The 16,671-nt window shown below is 44.4% G+C and overlaps 1 protein-coding gene across 1 annotated transcript in view; it reads left to right on the top strand.

The window, feature by feature from the left end:
* RDX (radixin) overlaps nt 1–12,061 on the top strand; it is an 80,392-nt gene extending 68,331 nt beyond the window's left edge. The window contains exons 12-14 of the mRNA XM_066582120.1: nt 2,719–2,811; nt 7,594–7,851; nt 9,630–12,061. Coding sequence (XP_066438217.1) covers nt 2,719–2,811; nt 7,594–7,851; nt 9,630–9,794 — 516 coding nt within the window. The 3' untranslated portion in view covers nt 9,795–12,061. The remainder of the gene's footprint in view (nt 1–2,718; nt 2,812–7,593; nt 7,852–9,629) is intronic.
* The last annotated feature ends 4,610 nt before the right edge of the window (nt 12,062–16,671 follow it).

Here is a 16,671-nt window from a genome sequence, read left to right as displayed (position 1 = left end):
CACCTTTTGGAATCTCTGCCCTCTCTCCCAGATCGCTTCTTCAGCTCTGGCATTCCAAGGTCCCCATTGAAGGCTAAAGCACTGGCTCAGGCAATAGCTTGTCTATTGTCTCAAGGCGTTATTGTTCCTCCTTCTCAACACTTTACGAGTTTCTATTCCAATCTCTTTGTGGCACCTAAGAAGGATGGCACAGTCAGGCCCGTTCTAGACCTTAAGAAGTTGAGTCAGTATGTCAAAGTCCAACATTTCCATTTGGAGCCTCTGAAATCTGTCATTGCTTCCATGGAGCAGCCGAAGTTTCTGTCATCCATCAACAGTAAGGATGCCTACCTTCATGTCCCCATCTGTCATGCTCATCAGCTTCACCATCTGGTTGAATCACTTTCAATTACTGCCCTTCATTCGAGCTGCCCAAGGAACCCTGAGTTTTCACAAAGATTCTGTCGTCAGTGATGGCTATCTTCCACTTCTAAGGTATAGTGGCCATTCCTTATCTTGAAGACCTCCGGGTAAAAGCCCTTACCCAGGTGGCCAACCTGGAAAGTCTAGACACTCTGAGTAGTTGATTCATCCAAACCTCGACAGTCCTCCCCCCTCATTGCTGTAGCATCTGGAATTTCTGGGTCTCTTCTTCGACACCGCTAAAGCCTGTGTCCTACTGCAGACACCAAAACTACTTCTCCTCCAGAAGCAGGTGCATTCCCTGCAAACTCTGAATCCTGTGACCATTCATTGCACGAGTGTGCTGAGGCTGATCGTTTTCTCCTTCAAGCCGATTCCATTCGGCCAATTTCATGGTGCAAAAAATGCAATTTGCATCCAATGCGTTTTTTTTCCTTTGCACCTCCTGTTCTTCTTACAAGAGAGTCTAAATATGGGCTTTGGCCTTAGTTACCTTTATGGTCCGGTATCTGCACTATTGATACTTTTCCACCACTTGCTGGCCTCAGTCGGCTGTCCGTACTCTTCTACAAGGAGTCGCTCACGCCGCTCCTCCATACTATTCTCCTGTCACACCTTGGGAACCTAACTTGGTACTGGACTTGCTCCAGTTGCATCCTTTTGTGCTGTTGAGTGATACGGCAGCTAACCTTTTGGCATTGAAGGTGGCCTTCCTGGTAGCAATCACCTCCATACGCCAGGTTTCTGAGCTCATGGCCTTGTCGAACAAACTCCTGTTCAGTGTTTCATCACAACGAGGTGATCCTCATCCTATTCCCCTATTCCTTTCTACCTAGGATGGTATCTGCATTCCACCTCAATGAGGAAATTGTCTTGTCTTCATTCTGTCCCTCCGTAGCTCATCCCAGTGAATGCGCTCTCCATAAACTGAATTTAGTGCGAGCCTTGCAGACCTCTCTCTCTGACCAACTCTTTCAGGTGCTCTGACTCTCTTCTGTATGCATGATGGACCAAGACGTGGCCTTGCGGCTTCCAAGGTGGTCATCTCAAGCTGAATCCTTTTCAATGTTTTACTGGGTGCACACTTTTACATCCACGGACGCCTATCTCCTTTGTCCTCCTATACTTTTCTTTGCCCCCAAAGAACTGTTTTGGAACATCCCGTGGACTTCAGCTGTTTCCCCTAATTAAACTGACGATAAAAGTTTTGTACTTCTCGTAAAATCTTTCTCATCTCGTTCATTGGGGGGACAGAGCACCCACCCTGTCTAATCTTAGGACTTTCACACAATTTTCCCCTTGTTGGAGCATTCTCGTTTGGGTTGCAGAAGTGCTACGATGCTGAGTTACAGTATTTAAAGGGGTTGTCCCGAGGCAGCAAGTGGGTCTATACACTTCTGTATGGCCATAATAATGCACTTTGTAATATACATTGTGCATTAATTATGAGCCATACAGAAGTTATAAAAAGTTTTATACTTACCTGCTCCGTTGCTGGCGTCCTCGTTCCCATGGAGCCCGACTAATTTTCGGCCTCCGATGGCCAAATTAGCCGCGCTTGCGCAGTCCGGGTCTTCTGTAATCTTCTATGGAGCCGCTCGTGCCAGAGAGCGGCTCCGTGTAGCTCCGCCCCGTCACGTGCCGATTCCAGCCAATCAGGAGGCTGGAATCGGCAGTGGACCGCACAGAAGAGCTGCGGTCCACGAAGACAGAGGATCCCGGCGGCCATCTTCAGCGGTAAGTATTGAAGTCACCGGAGCGCGGGGATTAAGGTAAGCGCTCCGGTAAACTTCCTTTACTTCCCTGCATCGGGGTTGTCTCGCGCCGAACGGGGGGGGGGTTGAAAAAAAAAAACCCCCCGTTTCGGCGCGGGACAACCCCTTTAATTGTTTGTGTTTTCAATATTGTCTTATTTTTCATATCGTACTACTTGGCTGCTCCTACTGATTTCATACAAACTGGTAGCTTGGTGGCTTCAGGAGGGGTATAGTTAGGAGGAGCTAACACTTTTCTGATTAGTGCCTCCTAGTGGCAGTAAGCTATAGCCACAATCTTCAGCTGTGTCCCCAATGAATGAGACTAAAGAGATTTTTGCAGTAAGTACAAAAATCTTGTGGTTTTCTTTCCTTGATGCAGCTGTGTGAGGATTTTTTTGTGTTTTTTTTGTGGCAGGGGGACCTGTAGTTTTTATTTGTACCATTTTGGTGTACATACAACTTTTCTTTTTTTTTTCCTTTTTCATTCAATTGTTTTTTCGGAGATTAAATGAGCAAAAAAAAATTGCAATATAGGAATTGTTTTTTTTCTCCACTATAGGCTGCTGAGCTTGCAGAGTTCACCGCTAAGATTGCATTACTTGAAGAGGCAAAAAAGAAGAAGGAAGAAGAAGCTTCAGAGTGGCAGCAAAAGGTAAATGCATTTGGTGTTGGCAGCGCATTTCTGTAACCAGCACATAGTGTGCAAAGTCCAGCATCTCCAAGCACAGGCCAGCACATACATCACAATGCATATCGAATCTGCATACTTGTAGGCGGTGTATAACCATCTGTGAAATTGCAGTCCTAAAGCACATGTTTCACGCACATCAGAGGATTGCAAATGTTTCCCATTGTTTTCATTAGTAAGCATCACATCGCACTTGCATGCACATTCCATGGCATGCAATATCTTTTAAAGGTCCCATTGAAAACAATAGGATAGGTGTTCCAAAAGGCCGCCAAAAAATAGGACATGCAGTGATTTTTTTTTTTAAATTAACTTCGTAGCATTGCTGTGAGGGGAAAAAATCGTTCATGTGAATATCTTGATTCAAAAAAATAGAGTTCATAGTCGCGCGTCTCGCAACACACAAAACTTGCAGGAGATTTACACTCGTCTGCATGTAGCCTAATGCTGTTAGATCAGATTAAAGTACCTTTACACAGGATGACTGCCCGACAGTTGCTTGATTTTTAGTTCGAGAAAATCGCTCACTTTTCGCATACATGGAACGTATACTCTTCTTTTTTTTTTTTTTTTTTTTTTTTTTTAAACCCCCTCCCTAAAACGGGGTAGCATATCTGTGGTGGATGCCAATATATTGCATTCATTAAACATATTATCATGAAGTCTTACATGGCTCTACATGATGTACTAATTGTCTATGGGTGACAGATTTGTTACAACAAGTGGCATCCACTTCCTAAAAATGGCATCCGTGATCCATAGGCTATAATGGCATTCATGTAACAGCTACTTTATTTTTAAAAAAGACTGTTCAAAACCCGCGACTCTTATCAAACTGATGCCATTGTATCCTATGGGTGACTGATGCCACAGCTTATGTTTAACGTGAGTTGAACTTTTTTCTCAACACATTGTAAAAAAAACAAAAAAAAACAAGCACCTAGCAGGAGTTGTTGGAATGGAATGAAACATTCTATGTGTAATTTGTAACATTTTTATGTAAGTAAGTAATTACAATAGCAAAGCAAATGGAGAAGGCTGCTTTCACACCTGATTTAAGGCTTTGTTTAGGGTTTCCATCTCTCTGCCCCATTTTTGCAGGAGAGAAACTTAAAAAAGTATCCAATCTTTTTCACCTCTTGATTTCAATGAAGTAAAAAAAAAAATAGCGCACTCTGCAGCATTGTTTTTCTTAAAAAAAACAAAAAACAACAAAACTGAAACTTGATGGGATGGAAGCAAACGTAAGCCTTTCAGCTTTACTTCCATATTTTTATTTTTTAAACCCTGTTGAAATTGATGGAGAAAAAAATGGATGAACTGAGCACTAAAGGCCAATTTAGGTTGGACGAGTGTTGGGCAAACGATGCCCGACAATCATCCCTGCACATACTAGCTCCCGTGCAGCTGCATGGTAGCTAGTATTGCTGGCTCACAACGGGGAGGCTGGAGGAGATTTCTCTTCTCATGCTCCCCCGCCCCTCTCCATTGACTTAACATAGCAGCCGTTCAGCACTGAACAGCTGCTATTTACACCCAGCGATCAGCTCATCATCCATCGTTTATGCTGTATAAATGATGGACTATAAGCTGATCGCTCAGTGTAAATAGCAGCCGTTCAGTACTGAATGGCCGCTATGTTAAGTCAATGGAGAGGGGCTGGGGAGCACGAGAAGAGAAATCTCCTCCAGCCTACCCGCTGTGAACCAGCAATACTAGCTACTATGCAGGTGCACAGGAGCTAGTATGTGCGGGGATGATTGTCGACCATTATTTGCCTGACACTCGTCCCATCTAAAAGGGCCTTAACACAGCCTAATTTATTGTGGAAAACTGAACCCTTAGACACAAGATGTGATACGGGTGGGCATGGAGGCTCTAGTACCCTGTTGTACCGCCTCTAGCTTGAATACAAGATGTGATACGGGTGGGCATGGAGGCATACAGATTTCGTATGGTATCCTGACTGAGCCTCTAGATCATGCAAACTTGTAGGCTGTTTAAGTTGGTGTACTAAATAGTTCCATGTCTGGTCTATTTGCGATGCATCTGGTGACCAGGCAGCCATGGGAAGTGTGACAATGTTGTGGAGGCTCCTGTGATAACCCTTGTGTGTACGGTCGAGCATTATCCTACTGGAAATGCCTCTTGGAAGCCGCCATGAGAGGAACACATGTGGCTGCAGGATGTCCTGAACATATCGCTGAGCTGTCATTGTCCCTCTTATCACTACTAGGGATAACTGACTGTTATATGCGATGGCCCCCCAGACCACCACTCCAGTAGTGGAGGCAGTGTGCCGCTCCACAACAAAAGCAGAATTAAGGCGCTCCCATCTAGGTCTCGTATCCAGACACAAACACGGCCGCTGTTGGTGCCCAAACTAACCCTGAATTCCTTGCTAAAGTCAATCCGGTTCTACTCCGCGGCAGTCCAGTTTCATAATTCACGAAACCACAGCAATTGGAGGCGACAATGGGTGTTGTAAGACCAAATGTCCTTCAGCCAAGCGCCTGGAAATCGTTCTGATAGTCAAAGGGGATGTAATAATGGTGCCATCCGTCTCTAGATGGTTAACAACGAAACAGTTCAAGCTGCTCATGCTTGTCAGACAATTCTCTCTACTCATGGCCTGTCGTAGGCATCCTGAGCCCGGTCGTCTTCCACTGGTCCCAAGACCATCTAATATTCTGGTCAAACTAGCCTAGATAGTGGGCATTTGTCACTACGACCATCCAGCGTAATTGCAACAACCTCAAGTACCAAACTAGGCTGCATCCTTTAAAGGGTTAAAAGCCATACAGTGCATGGGGTCTGCCACCCCCAAAGTGCAGTTCTTGGATGCTTCTGAGTGACTTTTCTACTAACGGTATATGAAGTGTAAACGCAGCAGTAGCTGGACTTTGTGTAGCACTTTGCGTCTCACCCTGGACATTAATGAGCATTTCTTGGGTGATGTAACCTTCAAGGTAGAGCTCCGTCTTGTCCTGTGAAGGCTAATGTACCGGAGGTATGACTCAGAGTTACAACTAATTTCATCTCCTCCAGAAGTGTAATTTCCAATCAGTCCTCTCTGCAGCAGTCTGATTGTGCCGCACAAAGTGCCATTTTCTTCACAGTCCGTTCTTGAATTGTCTGTCATGGCTTAATGTGTGATTGAGAGGGAGCAATTAGAATTATGGAAGGTATGAGCTGAGTCGTTTCCTAAGGCTAGAAGAAACTGTAGTATTCGTCAGAAAATCACTGTCATTAACCCCTTAACGCTCCATGACATACAGTTACGCCATGGGGGTCAGTTCTGCTCTATACAATGTGGGTGTCGGCTATTTCTTACAGCTGACATTTACCCGCAATAGTTGCGATCAGCTCAGCCATTGACTGCAGTTGTTAACCCTTTAAATGCCGCTATCAATTCATCTGAAAGCCCCCAGGGCTGCCATTGCAGATTGTCTATGAAGCAGTACCTGTAGTGTGACTTGGTATATTACATTATACCACAAACTGACAGGCAATCTATGGTATTGCATCATAGTACAGGAACGATCAAAGCATCGCATGTTCATGTCCACCGGGGGTACTACTGCGCCATTTATTTCAATGGAACTGCTGGAGTTGGCAGAGTTGAAGTGCTTGGCTATCTCCGGCAGTTCCACACCATCGCTAGAGCATTGCTTTGTTCAAGCTGCTCCTCACTGTGGACATATGCAGGGGAAGGGGAGCATAAGATCCCTTTTTTCAGGTTTGGTGGGGGGGTCACACTACTGGGAGGAGTCAATAGATTAGTTGATTCTGGAATAGACCCTTTAAATGATGGTTATTGAACTGGTTTGTACAAGTGCAGCAATGTATGTAATGGTTCTTACATTACGAATTTAACAACCGTATTGAGCCCTGTGGCTATCGCCTACAATTAGTGGTTAAAGATTTAAAGGGGTTCTCTAGAACTTTCATTATTGACGACCTATCCTCCGGATGGGTCATCCATAGTTGATATCTGGGAATCCTCCACTTGGGATTCCACCAATCAGCTGTTTGCCAAGCAACCTGTCGGTGAAGAAAGTGCTGGAAGCAGATAGCACTTTCCGTATTGTAGCAGTCCAGGCTGGTATTGCAGGCACACCTCCCACTGTATTCAGGGGGAGCTGTGCCTGCAGTACCAAACCGGGCTGCTGAAATATTAACACTCTCCGCACCTCTGGCGTCCCAGGAAATAGCTGAGAAACCTAGATCACTACCAACCGGCATCCTTAATTTTAACCTGTACAGTTTTATTTTTCTACACTCACAATATTTTAGGGAATTACACCATGGCCTTTTTTCAGTAATTATGTTAATATACCTTCAAGAAATCGCCATGGGGAAAATTTACAAATCCCCATTTGTTCAAAAATTTGCCAAATTTAGTCAGGTTTGAATCCATCCTACACATAATTTTTTTCCTTGCCAGAAAGCTGGATAGTTTAAAAAAAATAAAAAATACTCAAAAACTTTCAACTCCTTGGCCTTATTCCCATCTTGTACATGTTTTATGGTTTCTTTGCCTTTCTCTCTGTTGTGGCTGATCATCTTCCGCGTGTCAAGGACTGTCACGTACAGTATGAATAACATATTTCGGGATGACCTTCAGCTGTACGAAGTGACACGTCTACATTAGTGCTTCAGCCATGTCCTTTAACATTACATTGCATGAATCACACAACGCATAATATGTATACATAGAATGTGACATCTTGCTTTCTCGTTCAGGCGTTTTCTGCTCAAGAAGATTTGGAAAAAACCAAAGAAGAGCTGAAATCTGTAATGTCTGCTCCACCACCCCCTCCTCCACCCCTCCCTCCACCACCTGCTGCGCCTGCAGAAAACGAACACGAGCACGACGAACACGATGAGAACAGCGCAGAGGCCAGCGCAGAACTGTCCTCTGAGGGGGTAATGAATCATCGGAGTGAGGAGGAAAGGCTGACCGAAACCCAAAAGAACGAGCGTGTAAAAAAGCAGCTTCAGGTAATCGCCCATAATTTGCTGATTTTCAGAACATCGCAAAAAGTTCAGCACTTGTCATTTGGCTGCATGTTATGTGGCATCTGTAAACTGGGTATTTGTTCCAACTTTTATGGTTCAAAAGGATTTTATTCAAACCGCATCATCACACGGTTTACAATATATCCATAAAATTGGGGAAAAAAGGTAGCAATAGCGCAAAACTATATCTGTTTTAATTCATACTAACTGTTAGTAAGGCATTAAAAACACCACATCCTGCATTATCGTGTGCCTTTATTGCCTTAAAGGAGTTGTTCCACAAAACGTTGCTCTTGCCCCACAGGATGGGGGATAGTTATCTGTTTGGTGGGAGTCCAACAACTGGGACACCCACTGATCACGAGAATGGAGGTCCTAATGGATATTTGTGTGATGCGTTTTTAACATTAGAAAGTCCTATTGACATTTGCATTAAAAAAAAAGTAGCAATATCGCAAGTGTGCAGGCACCCTAAGTGAATAATTTAAGTAGTAGTCTATCCAGTTGGCTATCGCTGGCTGTCCCGTTAAAATTAACCTGTCCAACCCCCATTTTGTGATCGTGAGCATCCCAGCGGTCAGACCCCCACTGATCAGATAGTAATTCACTATACTGTGGATAGGGAGTAATTTAATTTTGAGGGTCAGCCTTTTTAATTGATATGGTTGAAAGTTTTAGTTATTCTTCGTGGTTTGCAAGTTTGTTTTTTATTCGCCAAGTGGTTTTGTAGGTAAAACTGCTGTTTTATTGAATAGAACCCTAATGACCACGTGATAATGAAAGTAAACCGGAAGAAAATAGCAGTTGTACCTGTAAAATCATGTAGCTATCAGTTTGCAATCTGCACTGACATGCTGTACAGCAGGGTTTTCGGCTGCTCTGTGGTGCCTCGCCCTTAAAGAGAAACTGTCACATCAGAACAGCATCATAAATGAAGTTATGGCGTCACTCCTGTAGGTGATGGGGAGTCGGAGGATGTCATTTTTATACTCTGCTGGTTCCAGCAGTGTTTGCCGGTGAAGATCACGCTTGGCATGAAGATGTAACTCTTCTGAACTATGTGCGTGCGTTCTCCCATACAAGTCTATACTTCCTTTATGGTTCTGATTCCTTGAAGCTGCTTCTAGAATACGGACGAGTGTCCTGGACTGACCTCGGATCTCCTGACCTGAACTTCTATGATGTTTGGATCAGGAGGCCCGTGTCGGGCTGGGACACTCCTTCATATTACAAGTGCAAGAATGCAGCCCGAATACACTTGTGTCTGACCAGCTCTATACGAAGACATGCCAAACCTTTCCTCTAGTAATCCTAAGCAATGACTTTGCTGTGTTTTGTTCACTTTGGAACCACAGCAGCCAGGAGCCACTGGAACACATCCCTTTAACTTGGACATGTAACAGATGCCCAAAGAAAATAACAGACAGTAGGTGCTCCTGTATCAGCTCCTCTTTGCAAATATCCCGATTAGCTCTAGTTTTACTAAAATACATTTGTCATAAGAGACAGATGGGAGAAAGCTGTATAACTACAGAATCAGACTTCACACTGGTCGTTTGTAGTCTGTAACCATGGCAACGCATAGGTCTGCATAGGGGGCTGTAGCCAAATTATGAGGGGACATTTTTAATCTATTTGCTTAGTTGCTTATTTTTCCATTTAGATGCATTGCAACCAAAAAGTAGAAAATAAACTGGTTGGGGTTGTCCCCTTACATTTTAAGGCATCCGAAAACAAACCACTTTTTATTTTATTCCCAGGCTCTAAGTTCCGAGCTGGCACAAGCAAGAGACGAAACCAAGAAAACACAAAACGACGTTCTTCATGCCGAAAACGTGAAAGCGGGCCGTGATAAGTACAAGACACTTCGCCAGATACGACAAGGAAACACGAAACAACGCATCGATGAGTTTGAAGCAATGTGAAGAGGCCTTGCTGCTAACACCGTTCTACACTATGCTGAACCACCAACATAGAAAGTATCGATGACGGAGCGTGTCCCACCCCTTGCCAAAGCACCTGTACCAGTCTGACTGTGGAGGATAGAATTAAGCAAGACGATTACAAATGGGTTTTTATCTGCAGTGCTGAACACGTCGTGTCCGATTTCAGTCTGTAACACCACCATATCAATGTTGCTTATTCATATTGTCATAATTAGTTTCCTAGAAGCTAGTCGTTAGCTGCTAATAAAGCTTTCAGTTTTGAAAGGGCATCTCAAGTTTGAGTGTAGAACTGACAGAAGAGTTTAGCGAGTGGGTAGGATTTTTTTTTTCTTGTTTGATAATATGTATTATTTTTTTTTTGTCCCGTCATGATAATTTTTGTCCTCTTTGTTTTCTGCATACAACTAGTAAGGTCCGTGTCCTGACGATTGGATTAGCACAATAACAAGATATTCTATATATTTTTGTTTCTTTTATACTAAGAGGTTAGTGTTAGGGAGTGGGCTTTATACTACTACCTCACATACACAGGATGACTGGTCCTCAGAACACCAACATGTTTTCTTCACTACGATTTACACTAGTTTTGAGTTGTTTTGTACTTCTTTGTTTTCCCTTAACTTTTCTTTTATTGCTTCTCACCGATAATCTTGTCTATTAGTTTGTACATTAGTAACGAGCATATTATTTCCTGGGAAACTGATAACCATATAAATACTAATGTTCTAGGCTTCACATGCACTATATACAATCCGTTATTCGTGTAATTCGCCTTTTCTGTTACGTCCTTCTTTCCGGTCCTGAATGGGAATTGTATGTAAGGACTGAGCAGCCTCTAATCTGCTTCTCCCATCATGTTGTACTAGTTGCAGGCTGCTTAGTCCCTGATTCGATATGTGAATTTTTTTGTTTTTTTTTCCTGTTTGGTAAATGTGAAATTAGTAGTGAGAAAAGCTTCTCATGAAATGCTTTATAAACGTCTGCCATCGTATTATGTTGTCTGATTAACTAAATCTTATGGCAATATCTTCACTTCCACATAAGCAGCCTTCCAATATAATGTACGGCACTTCATGCCAGCTGCTTTGTATAGTTAACTATTGGCAGTATAGCCCTCACCGACAACACCGGGTACCTAGGGGTATTCAGAATAGGAAAGCGCGTTGTCACATGTCTTCTACTGACACATCCCTCGAAGACGTATGTCTCTTCTAAGATGTTCATTCTTGGCACAGTTGCACCATTTACGCCAACCACATAGAGCTGGGCAACACAAAGGCGGCCATGTTTGTCGGAAGAGTTGCAGGGCTTCTTGTATGAAAACTTTAAATCTCCTGCCAAACCCCTGGTCCCCTAAAATATCCGGCCAGGGACAGGTCCGTTTTGGATGTCAGCTGGTCTGAAGGCAGAACGTAGCCAAAGTATCCACCAGCCTGCAGCATAATGGGCGAGTGCAAAATGAGGCTGCTGTCATTACATTTCATATATATGTATGTGCGTAGATGTAGCACAGGCCTTAAGACATTGCTGTATCGGAGTTGGCATTTGTTTGCAGTGCACAGAGAATTTAGTGTTTCCGGGCATGCACATGTGGTCCTTCCTATACTCACTTTATATTACCTATTTCTGGATGGACGGCCATGTGGCAGGGTTTAACTTTAGGAGTTCACTATCAGTGTTGGGTTTTCCGGTCGCTCACTGGTGTGTGTTTAGTTAATGATGAGCAAACGTCCAGCTTTGTAGTGCAAGGTATAGGATGCTGGAATAACTGACGAGTTTAATAATGCACAAGTGAATGGCCCCCTGGGTATAGGTGGCCAGAATCGAATTTAAAAAAGGGAATTTATCTGGCACTTATGTTTTTTTTTGTTTTTGCTTCTGGATGTATCCTTATAACCTCTGGACCTAATGCGCTGGCCAGACAGCAAGCATTATATTGCAGCACGGTTTGGAAGGAGATGGGTTACATACAGAGCATAGGTAAAGCTCCTGTAAATGGCACAAGGGCATTAACGTGGCTTTAAGGGTTTCATTATCTTGGAGATTTGGTCTCTATCGGACAGACACTCTGCCCACCAGGTATTGATCCAGCCTTGTAGCCGTTTATGATTAAGGATGCATCATCTCATTACAGTACATTTAGGATTCTTTTTCCTTTTACAGATATTTTTTGTTGTACATTAAAGCTGCAGTCGCAACTACTTTTCAACCAGGTTGTTTAACAATAAAGTTATAATGGACATTTATTTTGTCTTTTGTGCCTATATTTATTGTATTCTACTAGTTTCAATTTAAAGCGGTTGTAAAGCCTAGAAAACCCGTTTTTCCTATAATGTATTAGGGATTTCTGAGTTAACAGGGTATTCCCAAGATCAAATTGTGTTCTATCTCTGAAATCATTACATTTTGCAATTACACCTATTTTTTGAGCATGCAGCAGTCCTGACTTCTGACCCCCTAAACATCCCATCGCCACTCTGTTTTGCTTTGGTTTCTTTTGGACACGTCCTCCAGTAGTTCTTCACTGTGGCCGAGTATGCATAGTTCATCCGGCCTTCATGTCTGTATAGTCGCTCTGTCAGCCTTTAGTAGACAGGGTGAGCACATGTAAAGCAGGCTGTGTCTCTGCTGTCTCTCCTTTGCATTCAGTAAGCTCGGCTCCCCCTCCTTGCAAAGCTGCAACCCCCTCTCCTCAAGGTGTGTAAATAATGCAAGGGGAGCAGAAAGACATTGCACATGTAGAGTGATATTACTGGTCAATGCATAGAGTTGGGATGTGTCGGCAACCAAGTGGTGATGTAGGTGTTTCTGGGAATTATAGTCTCCCAGATAAAAAATGCCAGCCATGTGACTGAGTAGAAGGACTGCCTTGTTAGTTGGGTTGGTGAAGGTTTTTTCATGGAGCAGAGTGTAAATCTGTAGGAGGGAGGCACACAGTGAGCTTATTTTGGCATGTGGCATTCTATTTAAAGCGACCCTCTGATCACCGACAAGCAAAATTTGCTGAGCCGCCTCTGACTGTGCATTAGTATATATCGTTAGTGTAAGATTTTATCTGCTGGGTTTAACCACTGCTGCCCAAATGAGTAATGCTAACCAGCATGTAGTGTCTTGATGCATGCTATGCACAGTGTGCATTAGGTAATCGGGAAGGGTCTCACCATTTTTGTTTGTCCAGGCACGGAGGGTCCCTTAAATGATGCTTGGAAAGTATTGGGCTTTTGTTAAAAAGTTGGATTGTGGGATAACCCTTTTTTTTTTTTTTTTTTTTTTAGAGAAACTGGAGGGTTCCCTGTTCAGATCCTCCTCTCTTAAAGTGGAGCGCAGATACAAAGTGTCTCCTGGCCTGCATTACACAGACAAACCATTGATTTGAGTGGGCACCTTGTAATGTTTTATTTCCCAACTTATTCCGCAGCGCTTTCAAGTAATTTTTTATTTAAAATTCAATACTGCCCACAAATATTGCCGATTGCTGGTGTGCCAGAAGGAGGACACTTTGTGATTTAACTGATTGTCTAGTCACCCATCGAACAAGTAGGGATTATCCAAAGTGCGGAAGCCCTTTCACAGAATAGCATGTTGATGAAACAGTATATTTAAAAGGATTGTACCACAAATTCCTTTTTTATGATTGGTCATAAAGTGTTCTAGAAGGTCCATTTGTTAGAGGTTTTTAATGCAAAAAGCTAGTCCCAGTTTGAACGGTGTATGCTGTAACTAGACTTAAGGCCCAGTTACACGCAAAACAATCTTTCAAACGAATGAAAGATTGACAGTTTAAGCCATCATTTTACATAAAGTACTAATGGGCACTAATGCCCATTAGCACTTTATTAGCTTCATTTGCGTGTGAATGAGCCTCCAGCATGTGGTCTGGACTTTGCACTCAGCTGCATTGTCTTCGCATGGGATGTTAGCTGAATACAATGTAATCAGCTGCTCCCGTGGAGAACACAGCGTGCAGTACCTGCTATCTCTCGACGACTGAACAATGGATTTTATGCTCACCCAAAAATCATTGTTCAGCTGAACAGTGAAAGATGGAAGCATTTACATGCCAAGATTATCTCCCAAAAGCCATTGTTTGAACAAATTTTGAGCGATAATCGTTATGTGTAAATGGGGCTTTATACTATTATGCTTCTTTCAAATGACTAAATTAAATAGAAATTCTTTCTCAAAAAATTCCATTTTTACAGTACAGAATGATTGCTCCTAGTTGTTGTTCTCAATTCATAGTTTCAAGTCGAAATGACTAGACCTATTTATATGTTAATTTATACAGGCAATAAATCTCCTCGTGCTGAAAATAAGCACATGGTTTTCATTTCACTGTAGTTTTGCACATATCCATGCACATAGGCAGATTGCTGCTCCTTACAATATCAGTTGTATGAAGCTCTAATACTGGAGTCGCACTACTCTACTTGCCTGTATGCCTCCGAATCCATATGAATCTCACAAAGTAATAGCGGCATGTTTCATTGGATGTTGCATAAGAATTTTTCTTCCCAAAGAAGGTCTCTTTGCTAGGAAAAGGAAGAAGGCTGTCATCACCTGTTGTCGATGGGCTCTGCGTTTTCTAGTAGCACCAAGGAGAAAATCCAGCTGAGCCAATGGTAGAACAAAAAAATTTAAAACGTACCTTTTATCACAACAAAAATATTAAATATAGAACATTAGGACATTGTCCACAATATATATAAACAGTTAGTTTCTCGTCTGTATCATTGGGGTACGCAGCTTTCACCTTTGGGTATAGTTACTGCCACTAGGAGGCGAAACGAAGCTCAAAAAGTGTTAACTCCTCCCACTAACTATATCCCACCTGCAGGCATCCAACTAATTCAGTTTTAGCTTAGTGTCCGTAGGAGGTGGACGGTCTCGCTCGTAAGGGCTACTTCTTCCGGATGGACCAGGGCTAACAGGGAGGCAGGACTCTCCCTATTAACTCAACCGAGGAGAGCGAACAGAATTGAATCAACCTTCTGTTGTCTGCCTGGTCCCCTCAGAAGAAAAGGAGGAACATCCAGGTATACCTGCATGTGACGCGCAAGCCATAGATTTCCCCCCCCCCCTCCCCCCTCCCCCTTTCTTCCAGGCGGTCCGCGTCCCCTTCCTGTGTTAGGGCAGGCGATGGTGGGTGGAGAGCTCTGCTGGAGTTGCGGAGCTATTCTACCTCAGCGGAAGGTATGTATCCACCGTAGTCTCGCCCCCCTCCCCATCAGCGCAGTGACGGAGCCCCTCATTCTTTTTGCAAGGTACAATGCATTATGGTTTTTTTTGCTGATCGCGCAGCATGTGTTGAGGCGCACGGCCCCCTTCTCTGTGGTGCGGTCTTTTACCTCTCTTGTGGTGGGGCGGGTTCTTTGCAGCCGCACATTTCTCCTTTTAACCTCTGTGTTGGCGCAGTCCCTCTGCTGCTGGTGGAATGTGGTTCCACTATGCTGGTGGAGTGCAGCTGGTTACTATGGGCGGGCCGGGCTCTGATGGTGGCGCGTGCATCTTACTCCGGGGCAGCGCGAAATGTTCTCCAGGAGACAGGGAAGTACAGTGGATAGGGAGGGGCCTGCTGCATTTTTTTCTGTAGGGCACTTGGCCGCTTCGTTGCCTTATATTATGGCCTGCATTGCTAGTCGCTGTGCGGTAACGACGTATTGCATAGCTACTAGTTAGCCCTGCGAGCATTAGGCGCAGTGCGGCGTTATTGCTGTTCCTGGCCGCCATGGCTAGCCGCTGGCGGCGTTATTTATGGCCGCTGTGCGGAGTTATTGCTAACTGCTGTGTGGTGGTATTGCTAGCTGGGGGCATTATTGCCAGTTATTGCTGGCGAGTATGCGGCAGTATGGCTAGCCGCTGTGCAGCATCATTGCTAGCCACTGGGTGGCATTATGCTTAGCCGCTGTTCTGCATTATTGCTAGATTACTGCTAGCCGCTGGGCGGCATTATGCTTGGCCGCTGTGAGGGTTATCGCTGGGCGGTGCTACTAGTGAGCTGCTGTATGGTATGATAGCCGGATGCGGCCTTATTGCCAGTTATTGCTGGCCGCTATGCGGCATTATGGCTAGCTGCGGTGCAGCATTGTCACTAGCCGCTGGGCGGCAGTATTGCTAGATTATTGCTAGCAATAATGCTGGGCGGCATTATGGTTGGCTGCTGTGAGTTATTGCTAGTTGCTGGGCGGCATGATGATAGCTGCGATACAGCATTATTGCTTAGCCGCAGTGCAGCAGTAGCCGCTGGGCGGCATTATTGCTAGCCGTAGTGAGGCACTGTTGGGCAGCTGCGGTGCCCACACTGCCTGGTATATGTAGCCAGGCAGCATGTGGTTACTGCGCCGCTTTTTTTTAAATGTACATTGCCACCGCACAGCGTTATTTTAGTCACTTAATAGCGGTGGGCAAGGTGTTGCCGCTGGCTGGACCGATGGTCCAATCCAGCCACGGCACTGGGGCAACAGGTTCTTTTGCGCGCAGAGGCTCCTGTGGGACAGGGGCTGTAACTGAAGGTGCTCCCCACTTCCCCAATGGGAATCATCCTCAGTGTGGTTCCTGGCGCGGGTTGAAGCCTTGCCTAGCAACTAGCCTCCCTGTTACCCCTCCGGCAGTCCCCTGATGGAGATCCACATACTAAGTGCAGCATTACTCCAAGCCTGCTAACTTCTGTAGTACCTTCCATGGAGATGGAGTACTTGCACAAGCATCCTATGGAATCATGGCTCCTCATACCTGCTCCGGACTGGGTTGAAGCTTGCCTGTCTGTAGCTCCCCTGTTGACCCTCCTACAGTTTCCTGCAGTCAGCCTACCACAGTGTCCGCATCCAGGATGACAGGCAGACGAGAGCGGCCAGAG

Source organism: Eleutherodactylus coqui, chromosome 1 (assembly GCF_035609145.1).
Source record: "Eleutherodactylus coqui strain aEleCoq1 chromosome 1, aEleCoq1.hap1, whole genome shotgun sequence".
NCBI classification, from domain to species: domain Eukaryota; kingdom Metazoa; phylum Chordata; class Amphibia; order Anura; family Eleutherodactylidae; genus Eleutherodactylus; species Eleutherodactylus coqui.
Note: the sequence above shows the minus strand (reverse complement) of the source record. Positions and strands in the feature narration are given on the sequence as shown.